This window comes from Oryzias latipes, chromosome 15, assembly GCF_053564925.1.
Source record: "Oryzias latipes strain Hd-rR chromosome 15, Olatipes_Hd-rR_3.1".
NCBI classification, from domain to species: domain Eukaryota; kingdom Metazoa; phylum Chordata; class Actinopteri; order Beloniformes; family Adrianichthyidae; genus Oryzias; species Oryzias latipes.
In genome coordinates, this window is record NC_136251.1 from 8,863,043 (window position 1) to 8,875,236 (window position 12,194).

At 45.5% G+C, this 12,194-nt stretch overlaps 2 protein-coding genes across 4 annotated transcripts in view; both read left to right on the forward strand.

The window, feature by feature from the left end:
• Positions 1-6,243, forward strand: part of thada (THADA armadillo repeat containing) — a 125,150-nt gene extending 118,907 nt beyond the window's left edge. For both annotated transcript variants that reach the window (XM_078931674.1, XM_023963169.2), the window contains exons 37-38: positions 5,528-5,697; positions 5,772-6,243. In XM_078931674.1, coding sequence (XP_078787800.1) covers positions 5,528-5,697; positions 5,772-6,083 — 482 coding nt within the window. In that variant the 3' untranslated portion in view covers positions 6,084-6,243. The remainder of the gene's footprint in view (positions 1-5,527; positions 5,698-5,771) is intronic.
• Positions 6,244-7,991: 1,748 nt separating this feature from the next.
• Positions 7,992-11,646, forward strand: zfp36l2 (ZFP36 like 2 zinc finger CCCH-type). Of its 2 annotated transcripts, none has more exons than XM_023963490.2 (2): positions 7,992-8,652; positions 8,732-11,646. In XM_023963490.2, the coding sequence occupies exons 1-2, from the start codon at positions 8,563-8,565 to the stop codon at positions 9,932-9,934; spliced, it is 1,293 nt and encodes a 430-aa protein (XP_023819258.2). In that variant the 5' UTR covers positions 7,992-8,562; the 3' UTR covers positions 9,935-11,646. The 2 variants fall into 2 exon arrangements, with proteins under 2 accessions (XP_023819258.2, XP_078787804.1); XM_078931678.1 differs by having other exon boundaries at positions 8,017-8,652; positions 8,735-11,646.
• The last annotated feature ends 548 nt before the right edge of the window (positions 11,647-12,194 follow it).

Genomic DNA, 12,194 nt, shown 5'->3' on the forward strand with positions numbered 1-12,194 from the left:
ACAGAAGGTCATGTGACCAACTGGTTTGTTCTCAGCTGATTATTTGAAACTGTAACTTCCTGGTCTTTGCTGCCTTGGCATCACCAAACACCTGGTCTATATGAAAGTAGACAAAAATGTATACATTATTAACAAACCTGATGGTTATCGGAAAACAGTTGTAGAGCTAATGATGTCAATCACAGGACCACACCACTGTTAAGGGTAGTTTTTATTTAGACAAATAGTAGACGTTTTTGGACATTTATACATAAAAGGTAACAGAAACAGACCGGTGGTACTATTCCAACATCAAGTGTGTCTCAAAGATAATGATGCCAAGACCGCCATCCTTTCAGTACTGCAAAAACAGGGCTTGTAGAAATAAGTCAAAAACACCTACCCTATTGGCAGGTTTTCTTTAAATAAGCAAAGAAATCTGCCAGTTGGCTAAGTAAAATGGTATTACCAAGAATTTTTATTTTAAGAAAAAAATTCCAATCACTGAAACATGTTTTCTTAAACTAAGATTATTTTGCTATTGAACGAATTAAGTGAATGAAGGTACGGCTTCACAAACATCCCAGCACAGTTGTTAAGGAATTATGAATCAATGAACTAATGAAGATTGCTGTTTTCTTGCAAAACAGAAAGTAAGATGAGTTTTCTTCTAACCCATTCTTCAAACAAGGGTCTTTTTACTTTCTAAATATTCTGTTTTTACAGTGAGGTCTCTGCAGTAAACTTCTTTAAAGATAAAAGCAGAAAGGTCCTAATGTTGGTACTGTGTAAAAGTCAAATGCACTCATTTTCTTTTCCTTTGGATGTTTTCTGGAAGATGTTGGCTTGTTTGAGGGGTTTTTAACGGACGTCCCGCCAAAGGTTTCATGGCTTAGACAGGATTTTTACATACTTGTTTTGAATTCTATTGGCAAATGGATCCAACAACTTGAATCACTTAACGAAAGGGTTTTTCTACTACATGGTAATTTTTTATTTTACCATTTACCCAAAGTATGGGGTTTTATTTAGTCAGCTGAATTCACTCAATTCTACTATCTATTGATCTACTAGCGTTTCTCTTAAAAAAGCAAAACAGACACAAGTTCTAAGACCGTGACAGAAAACAATCCTACAAACTCTTTTCAATGTTTCACATAAATTTAGAGTTTCTAGTTGTGTCCAAATTCCCTCACTACTCATTAAAAGAGTATATAGTGGGAGTATCTAGTACCCTGGATTTTAACCCAATTTGGAGACGTACTCACTAGGGATGCAACAATACTCAAACCAAAACCAAACCATACGTTACGCCATTTTACCGAATCGTTGGGAAAGTGACTCATTGCGTCCCTACTGTATCTGTTATCTGTTTCTTTTATTGAAAGTCTCAAGCATGTGATTTGCTAAATTAAAGAAGGATTAAGTATTTATTTGTGTATTAGAATACACTACACTTAGTATAAACCACTTGAAATGGTTTTCTTCATTGTTAGTTGCTTATTAGCTCATTAAAAAAAAGGGATTTTCAGATTTATTTGGTGCTTTTGTAATCCACAAATCGTATGTTAAAACTAAATCCAAAAACCGTGACCCAAAAATCAAATTTTAAACCGAATCATGGAGAAAGGGAATCTCTGCGTCCCTAATGCTCAATACTTTTTTATATTTTTTTTTCTTTAACACCGAATATGACGTCACAAACATTATTTATGAATCCACTGGGTTCTGATAGCTAAAACATGGATGATAGATAAGACATCCATTTAAATATTTGTTTTCAAATAAACTTGTTTTAAATGCATTCCAATGCAATGCATTGTGGTCCATATTCACTGATATAGTGACTATTGATGCACACTAACTTTTTGCAGGGACTTCTTAGAAATTTTTAGAGCTCTAGATTTTATAATTGTAGATTCCTAAAGAAAAACAGCGAACGCCCCATTTAGTGCACTAAGTAGTGAGTAGGGAATTCAGACACAACCTCTGTTTCTGCTCTGAAGACCTCAGGAACATCAGCAGCTTCACCGCATTTGTTCACCAGCTGATACTGTCCCCTCATTTGGTCTCACAGTCTTGCAACACCAAACAATACCTCAATTTTTTTTTTCCCTAACTGATGCCAAAAGTCGCACCCAGCCGTCTAACGGCGTGAAACACTATCCTCTTGAGAAAGAAGGTGTTCTGCAGCAAGAACTCGAGGAGGGAAATCACTTTAAGTGACGTGTAAAACCTCTGTAGAAAAGTAGATCAACTGAACACAGCTAAAATTTCCTATTGTGCCCCTTCATTTTTTCTTTTTGGGGGGGGGGCGTACACTCCTGAGGCCCAACTTCAGAGGTAGGGCTGTCCTGGGGGAGGTAGCCCCTCTTTAAAGAAAAAAAAAATGTTACTTAAGCTCCTAACCTCTTGAATCTCCTCTAATGCACTACAATCAGGGGCTCCGGAGTCCATGCGCTCAGACTCCAGGCTCTGCTGCGATTTTACGCCTCTTCTCTGAAGATGAAAACCAATCTGAGTTCCCGTGCTCATGTGGGTGCGTTAACGGGACGGGGGTCCAGATACCTTCACCTTCGCTCTTCCCACAGCAGCAGTGTTATGGCTAGGGCCTCTCAAAGCCTTTTCAAGTCTCTGGTGTTATCAGGGTGTCAGCTGTGGTGGGGGAACAACACATACTTAAAGCACACACTGCTTCTGCGGCGGCTGTAGACACCGTTTGCCTTTGTTAGTGTGTGTGTTTGTGTGTGTGTGTGTGTGGGTCCTCTGCAGTGCTTTCTAGAAAACTGTAGGAAAACACACCACCACTAGTATTACGGGCTTAGTAAGTAAATCTTTATTTTTCTAGCACTTTTCACAGACAGTAGCTATGGTTACGTGTGCAAAATATCTTTGATCGGATCGGATTAGACCTGAACTGTGTCCATGGACCCATTGATCCGATTATAACGAGCGTTTACATTCGCCACACTTTCGGTCGGAACAAATCATTGAGCAGAACTCTCAGAAATACCAGAATCGACTGTAGAAGAAGAAATATTGAGTTCCGTTGTAAGCAAACCTGCAGCACAGAGCGAGATGATCTTCTAAACGTTATTTTATTATTGTTATGGTTATTATTAAGGGCCCGTTCGCTCATATATTTTTTTCTAATCCATGCGGCCACTGCTTTTTTTCATGGCCAAACGCAGCCGGAAGAAGGATTAGGCTAAAACGTGCCAACATTTAACCGTGGATGCAGTTCAAATCCATGCGGGAAATGCTGCAATGTGCATCTTGACTAAGCGTAAATATGTGGGAATAACATCAGCTTTTATTTTGTCTGGACACGATTGGAAACGTGAATCCACATGATTGTCAACACGGTTTCTCAGGACTGCGCAGCATTTCTCCATTAAAAGTTAGCTCACACACCGTCTTAAAGCCGCTCTTCTGCTTGGGAACACTGTCGTCCCGGGAGACGAGGTTCTCCTGAACAATTCCGCCAAAGCTAGGACAAGACTGAGCGGCTTTTCTTCGTCTGCGTTGCTGTCAGTAGCAAATACTGACACACACACATACAGCGCCCTCTAGTGGTTGTTGCTATTTATTTTTTTAGGATCGATAATAAGTCGCACCTGAGTATAAGTCGCACCTCCGGCCAAACTATGCAAAGACATAGAACATGTCTCCTACTTTGAGAAATATCACAGACAAAGATGGCTAAAGGCTCCTCTAAATAAAAACGTCTTAACTTGACTTTTATAACACTCACCTAAGTTCATCTCCAGGGACAGGGGGGAGGGCGTTTCATAGTCAGGGAGTGACTGCCTGAAAGGCCGGGTCTCCCACACTTTTGAACCGAGTTTTTTGGAACGCTGAAGGTTCATATCTGTGGACCTCAAAGAACGCGAGGAGCACGCCGCTGCAACTCGCAGGGTGTTTTTGATTCTGCTCAGGCGCACACCCTGATGATGGTCGGTTACATGAGTTACAGCTTTGTTTCCCAGAAAGCCATCCAAGGCTCACACGCACACTTTGGATCCTGCCGTCACTTCTGGATCCTTCAAATGTGGCCACTCCACGAGCTCCAGCCCTTACCAGGGCAAGGAGGTATTCCTGCTCTCATCCACATTTTCATTTCATCTTTGCTTTTAAAATGCCTCTTTTTGGATTCTGTACTTGAACGTGAAAGATTTCAAAGGAACCCTTTGGTGTCTGGTTGCTCGAGATGGTTTCTGGCACACATCAAAACCTTCCGGCACTTTTCCTTTCCCCATAAAGCCTCAGACTCTCTCCGAAAAAGTTTGAGCTATAGATCTTTTTGAGTCATGGATGCTGTTTCAAAACCATCCAGATCGCATTTCTATCAGACAGAAAGTGCAAACGATGTAACCATTTAAGAACATTTTGGGAATATCAAACTAAAAAAACAGGATTGATATTCAGGCGAGTGAACGTTGTGAAGCATTTATTTGAGTAAGTTTGGTGGCATGTTTTTTTTTAAATACACTCAGATAAAAATGTTTTTTTTTAACATGTTCTTGTGGCGTTTTTCTGATAAGGACATATAGAAAGAAAATTAAGATTCTAATTGCATTTCTGAGTATTTCTTTACTCACATTGTTGTGAATCAGGAGCAGATGAAAAACTTCTGTTTAAAAAATATTGTATTTGTGACGTTGAAGCTATAATCAGCTCCATTCTGATGCATCCACTGTCAGACTAATAGATCCATGAACGTCTTTGTTTTCCTCGTCTGAGCTGGAATCTGGATCCAAACTAGACGACTGGATAGCTGCAATATTGCTGCCATTTTTATTACTCCTCTAATGTTCGGATGGGGGTGTGAGGGGCTGTAAGATAGCTGGAGAGCAGGTCAGCAGAGAGCTCTTAGCAACAGGGAGGGGAAGGGGGGCGGGGATGCTCGGTGCCGACATTCCCTCCCATGACTCAGAGGTGAATTTTTAACAAACTATGTCCTAGAAAACGACACAAGTTTTTTTATTTTGACTAAAAACGTCATAATCCAGATAATAACACCACGGGGAACAATTTTACAACAGATCAATAGATGATTGGAGTGGGACTTTACAGGGGTTTGTCATGTAAAACCACTGGATTTTGATTCCAATAGAACATTTTTAGTCATGAAGTGATTATTTTATGACACCTTTGTGTCTCCAGCGTGTCATCAGCAGCTTGGTGGGAACTCCTCTTTCACAGAAGCGCATTACACTTTCAACATCAGCAAAAAAAATAAAATAATTTTTTGTTGTTTTTATTCTGTGAACTTGAAGCTAAATGTCATCTGGAATATCCTGAAGCAACTACTGAAAAAAAACAAAGCAGATTTTGTTAGTGGAATTCAGAGAAGAACTCGATGAAGTTACAGTGAGTGAAAACGGCGCTGAAGGAGAGGCTTCTTTGGGCCTTTTGGTTCCCTCCATCCCTTTGGGGTCACATACCTTTTTTTGGATGTACAGAGTTAGCCACTACCGAGAACAGCTGTTCAGAAGCGGCCTCACATCAGCCCTACAGGCTCTTTCACATCCGTCTTTCCCCTCAGATGCAGCGGCGGTCCCCATGTGTCCTCCCGCGGCCCTGGAGGTCGGCGTGGAGCTCCTGTGTCGGCTCTTTGAACTGTGGGGGCAGATGGGAGCGGGCGTCCTGGTGCTCATGCAGTGGCTGCTGGGAGAGGAAGATGAGGATGAAGGTCCAGATGAAGCTTCCAGCCTGGTGAGTGTACTTCAGGAGTCATACAGCCTGTTTTCTCTGTTCAAACGTGTTCTCTTGAAATCCGCTCTCATCAGGATGAAGAGGACTTCCTGTTCGAGAAGGGTGATCGGAACCTGTGGGCCGAGCCGCTGCTGTGGGTGAAGCTGCTCCACAGACACCTCCGCCCCCTCGTTCTCCAGCTGGACCAGGAGAGGCCGGATCCCGAGCAGCTGGTCCTGATGGAGGCGCGGGCCCGAGCCGAGGCTCTCCGCTCCCAGCAAGCCCTGGAGAGCCTGCCGGCCCTGCCGCAGTTCTGCTGCGCCGCCGAGCACGCCCGGCTGACGCTGCGGCAGCACAGGGCCGGCCTGGTTCTGAATCTGCTGGAGGAGCTGAGCTCCAGAACCTAACGGGCTGGACAAAGTTTTCCAGATACCTCTGTGAGCAGATGTTAAAAATCAGACTTTTTTACGTAATTCTTACCACCTGAATGTTTTTAGAATCTCATCGACCCCTAAAGATATTTGTTTTGTTTGTTTTTTTACTTTAAATTAAACGGATTAAACCGCATCAGAGTCGCTGCTTCAATGACCATGTTGGAACACAACTGTGCCGGGATGTTTGTGAAGCAGCACCTCAAACTGTCCGCTCCTGCGAGCAGCTCGCCACCTGAAGCAGCGCCGCCAGCCCAGAGCGTCTGACACGTCACCAGGGCTGTGTTTGTGCGCGACTCGTACTGTATGTTTAAAGGAGGTGTTATTCTCCTGTGATGTTTAATTTACTGCAAAATTCCTCCCATTGGTGGGCTGTTTTTATGCTTCCCTCTGGTTTTCCTGCTTATGTAATTAGGCGGCAGGCACAATGGACCACTGTCCTGCACGGGTGTGTGAGTAAACTCCCGCTGCCCTGCCTGTCCCATGCTGCCGACTCAGGCCCCGCTGCAGAAAACCTGACGTAAGGTTCCACAACGTCCCCTCCAGCCAAACCAGCCGTGTGATGCCGGGGCGCTCCCTCAGGAGGACGCGTTCGAGGGATTTCTCAGTGTCTGTCCTTCACATTAAACTGTATATCAACATTTTACACAGCACAAATCGTCCCGGGGCAGCCCTCAGCCTAATTTTAGGGTTGGCAGTAGTAGATTCCAAGCTCTTATGTCACTTGTTTTTGTCCTTGTTGCTATTTTCCTTTCCTTTTAACCTCTAAGTATTCAGCACTGAAAGAACATATTGAAAGATTAATGGAAAAACATTTGCAATCACTCCTCCAATTACGATAATATATGGAAGAAAAGAGCACCAGTGTTTGACAAACCTGCAATTTTCTGGTCATATGTTGCCATGTTTTTGTTATTTTTTTTGTTTGTTTCTCTCACCGTCCTTTCTAAAATATCAGCTTGCAGAGCCCTGATATAGACGTCCCACCCTCTGCTGCCAATTCTGCAATCTTTCCACTCTGCTTTTTAAGCCTGACAGGAGTCCAAAAGCAGACGGAGAGAACTTTGACATTTTTTTGTGAACATTTTACCATCTACGGAAGATTATTTCATGCAGACACCGCAACAGCAGGGGTTTATGTTGTGGAAATGTCAAGTAAGAACACTCTTAATCCTCAGTAGTCGCTGAACTCACTGGTGAGTTTGCCAATCTCATTGGTTGTTTACCATCACAAAGAAAAAGACTAAATTTACTGCTAAGAATTTAGTTTATTCTGGTTGATCGTGAAACTATTTGTGTTATATAATGAAAGAATATCAGTTTAAGAAAAACAAGTCTGTGGCTGTGCAAAAAGGATGGATATCGAGCATTGCAGCCAAAACAGATTTTAGAGATAAGTCAGAGCAAATTGTAAAGTTAAAAAAAGGATCTAAAATTACTAAGGACTAGGACCAAAAATGCATGACTAAAGCTTCTATTTTAGGATTTAATCGAAAATTCAGGAGCAGAAACTTATTTTTGAATCACTTCTTTTCTGTTCTAGTTGTAATTCAAGTTCTAAATGTCACCAGCAGATGGCGCTCTAGTCATGTTAGTGTCAGTTCACGCGTTGCTCTCCAGGGGGCAGTGTTGTCCTGCCGCTGAAAGCACATTCCTGCAGCCTTTGCCTCTGAAACTTGGAGAAAACAAACTGAAACGGAGGAATTGGAGCTTTGGATGATCCAGAAAGATTGGACGTGACAGGAAAAGTTCGATGGCTTTCGAAAAAGGTGGGTCACGAAAGCGGCAAACTAAACTTTATTTTTTTTAAGAGCACATGCAGACTGGATGGGACTGTTGTCGCAGTGTGGACGCTGATTATGCAATCAGTGGATTCCAACAATTCTGCGTGGACTGCTCCCCGCTCATAGCTGTGGTCTCACCCCGTCCACAGGCAGCTGGAGGGGGGGGGCAAACGGTTTCCAGACTCTTCTCCGTGTTCATGAAACCCGAAAAGCAAAACCCACTTCCACAAAAGTGTTTGATTAGAAAAGGAGGAGTAGGAGTTTTTTTTTTTTTTCCGGGGGGGTGTGGAGGTTTTGCGCGGCTTGAATTTCAAGGCGTGGTGTCGAAGAATAAGCGACCAACCCGGGAGGGGAGGACTTTCTTGCGAAGCGCCAGGAGGCGGCTCCGGGGGTGGGGGGGACACTTGGCACCGCCTTCCTTGCGTCCCGGCCGCAGTCAGGGTTTATAACCGGGCCGGAGGCTCCGGCTCACAGTGAGGCAGCTCTCTGGTTCAGCGCTTCTAGCGGGGAGGAGACGTAACCACCTTCCAGCCTATCGACACAAACCTGCCCCCCTTCTCGACTTCCCCCTTCTTCCAGGGACGTACAACTTTTTTTCCAGCAACTTTCCCCAAAACCAGTCGTGGCACGAACCAGCACTCGGTGCGTCCAGGGATCCAGCTCGGTTCTCCATGAAAGACGGCGCGCGGCTGCAGCTTTGGGGATCAGAGATGTCCGCGACTGTCCTGTCTGCGTTCTACGACATGGACATGCTTTATAAGGTAAATGTCCTGCTGCAGGACCGTCACGCTGCAGGACGAACTGCTGTTAACTGTTGGTCTGTTTCCCCCCCCCCTCCAGCAGCACGACAAAAGCATGAACATGAACGCGCTCCACATCAACAACATGCTGGATAAGAAGGCGGTGGGCGCCCCCGTCGCGGGCCCGGGCTCCGGCGGCCCCTTCACGCCGACCTTCTACCGCAGGAACTCGACGAGCAGCGTGGAGGCGATGAACAACAGCAACAAGTTCTCGGTGGGGCCCTACTGCAGCCTGAAGGAGAACACGCCGAGCGGCGGCGGCGGCGGCAGCAGCGCCACGGCGCTCATGAACAAGGAGAACAAGTTCCGCGACCGCGCCTACAGCGAGAACGGAGACCGGGGCGTGCTGCAGCAGAAGCCCGGCTCCCAGATCAACTCCACCCGGTACAAGACCGAGCTGTGCCGGCCCTTCGAGGAGAACGGCTCCTGCAAGTACGGGGAGAAGTGTCAGTTCGCCCACGGCTACCACGAGCTGCGGAGCCTGTCCCGCCACCCCAAGTACAAGACGGAGCCGTGCCGCACCTTCCACACCATCGGCTTCTGCCCCTACGGCCCCCGCTGTCACTTCATCCACAACGCCGAGGAGCGGCGCCCGGCTCCGCCCGCCAACGCCAACGTGCAGGCGGCGGAGCCCCGCGCCGCCCGGGACCTCAGCGGCTTCGGCCAGAGGGACATCCTGCCGCCGCAGCAGCTCGGCTACACCCAGCGGGACAGACCAAAGCTCCACCACAGCCTCAGCTTCTCCGGCTTCTCCACCCACCACGGACTAGACTCTCCCCTCCTCGACAGCCCCACGTCCCGGACCCCTCCGCCCCTCGCCTCGGCCTCCTGCTCCACCGCCTCCAGCTTCTACGAGGAGGTCCTGGCCCACACCTCCGTGCCCTGCATCAACAGTGCCTTCTCCTTCCCCGGGCAGGACCTAAAGGCCTTACTCGCCCCGCTGGCGGTGCACACCCCCGGCGGCTACAACAACCACTCCACAGGTGCCTACTTCGGGAACATGCAGAGCGGCTGCCCGTCCTCCCCCACCTACAACATGAGCCACTTGCAGGCGCTGCGCCGCCTCAACGACTCGCCGGTGTTCGAGCCGCCGCCGAGCCCGCCGGACTCGCTCTCTGACCGGGATAGCTACGCCAGCGGGTCGCTGAGCTCCTCCGGGAGCCTGAGCGGCTCCGAGTCGCCGAGTCTGGACGCGGGGAGGCGGTTGCCGATCTTCAGCCGGCTGTCGATTTCAGACGACTAACCACCCGTTTGTTTGGATTATGGAGGTGCTCGGGGGGCTGAGCACCTCTTCCGACGTGCCTCTGAGCAAGACTTTTTACCCTTCTTGGGGTGCCGACCCCTGCTCCGACCCCCCTGGAGGGGGGCAAGAGAGGGGCTCAAACCCACGAGGATCAGTTAAGCTTTCAAGTATCCTTGATCTGGCATTAGACTAGTATTTTTTTCTCTCTCCTTTCTATGTAACATAGCTGTATTAAATCTTAGATAGCAAACAGAAGGCATTCCATCAGTGCCTTGCCCAAGGGCTCTCGGCAGCAGCCCCCTCTTTCCCGGAGTTGTGACTTGAGAAGAGACTGAGCGGTTTCAGATTTCCTCCCATCCTGCCAAGAATATGCCTTGACTCAAAGTAACATGTTTCCTTCATTCCAGTTCTGCCTTCTAGCGCCACCCAGTGGTTGGTTTGGTTAGTGTTGCCTGGTTGAAAAGCTCTTGAGTTGGGTTTGTTTGGGGAAATCACTGCTGATGGTTGAATATATATATATATATATTTTTTTAGCTTTTTTTTTTCGAGTGATTTACATAGCGGTGCTTAACTTGCTATGGACTATTTAACTTATTTATTATCTTGTGAAAAAAGTATAGGCTACATTGGTAATTTGTGTCCATACTGTATTTATCAAGTATGATGAAGCAATAGATCTATATTCTTTTATGTTTAAATTATGATCGCCATTATTAATCTGCATAAAGTGGAGTGTATGTTCTTTTCACAGTAATATATATATTGTTTTGTTTTCCTTTTTTTTGTAACTTCACTTGGTTATTTTTATTGTAAATGAGTAAAAACAAAATCTTAATTTAAGAGAAGGTATGTGATATTTATTTCATTAATTTTCGTTCCTTGTTTACGTTTATTAAAACAAAAGTTTGCATGATTGCTGTCTGCTCCTGAGGCTGTCAGTGCTTTAGAAGGCCTTTGTTTTTTTTCGTTTTTTTCTTTATTATTTCTCTTTATTCTTTGGAGGATCCCCATTAGCCGTGTGTGTAGAATGTATAAACAGAGGTTGTACAGACCGTCCAAACCTTATTGTTGACCTACATCAGCGACAAAGAACCCGAGTCAATAAATTAACCAAAAAGTATTTTTATTTTTTTTTGCTCTCTCTCCTGTTTGCACGAGGTCACACTGTGATTCCAGCCACGTGCTAAAGAATGTAGCAATCCCTTGTGCCCCAGTATTATTGTGTAGTGCCTGTTGGGGTTCACCATCTTTACATGCCTTAAAAATTAACCAAATAAAGTATTTTTCCTACATTTTTTTTTTTCTACAAGAGTTGAATGTAGTGTTGGATCCTCGACCTGGATTTTGAGGTTGTTACCACTCGGACAGAAGCGACCTTCTCCCATTTGTCCCCCATTCCTTTTTCATGTTCTTTTCGTGTAGAGTCTAGTTTTTCGGAGTTTGCTGGGGAGGAAAAGTGGACGACCACGTCTGGTTTGTACATAGTAGGTACAGGGGGATGCGCACTATGTACTTTTGACTACTTTATCAGAAGTAAAGCTTTTTGAATGTAACAAACGGACAAAAAAAAAAGACGAGAGTTGTGATGTTTTCGTTTTTTGGGGAGTCTGTTCACTACAAATTGAGTGTGAGACTGTTAACTTTGTACTGTACATTTTTTTTGTAGTTCTCCAAATAAAAAAAAAATAATAATTTTGAGGAAAAAAACACAAGAGTTTGGCTGTGGTGTCCTTGTGCAGTGAAGTGGAATAGCACCGGGGGGGGGCTGGCAGGCGGTGAAATCAGTTAAAGAAAGGTATTTCCCCAAATCTCTGCCTGTCATCTGAGCGCCATGCGTGCTGCTCTGCAGCTCTGACCCAACTATTGCATAAAGCGTTCAACTACAAACCCAAGAGGCCGGGGGGGGGCTGCACTCTCAAAAAGCGAAGGAGAGCAGAGCCGGAGGCTGGAAAGATCAGAATCTTTTAATAAGCCGAGTTTGAGGATTGTGTTACGACACAGAGGCTCTCGTACTTAGAGAGCAGATACTTGAAGTTTATGAGTGGAGGGGAGTTTTTACTGAAGGGTGACTGGGAGTTTAGTCCAGTTAGTTTTAAAGCAAAACCCCATTTTAATAAGTCATAAGTGGAAATATGACATTTGCTTTTCTCTTGACCGGACAAAGCCGATGAAATGGAGGGGACATCAGTGGATTAGGAAGGCGGTACCATCAGCTCATGACTGATTAGCCAAGCAGCTAAGGGGAGGACAGAGTTGAAGT

Excerpts from the sequence above, each read along its gene's own strand:
- zfp36l2 (XM_023963490.2), top strand. The coding sequence starts at position 8,563 with ATGAAAGACGGCGCGCGGCTGCAGCTTTGGGGATCAGAGATGTCCGCG. Across the intron at positions 8,653-8,731 it reads ACATGGACATGCTTTATAAG|CAGCACGACAAAAGCATGAA; the intron begins GTAAATGTCCTG and ends CCCCCCCTCCAG.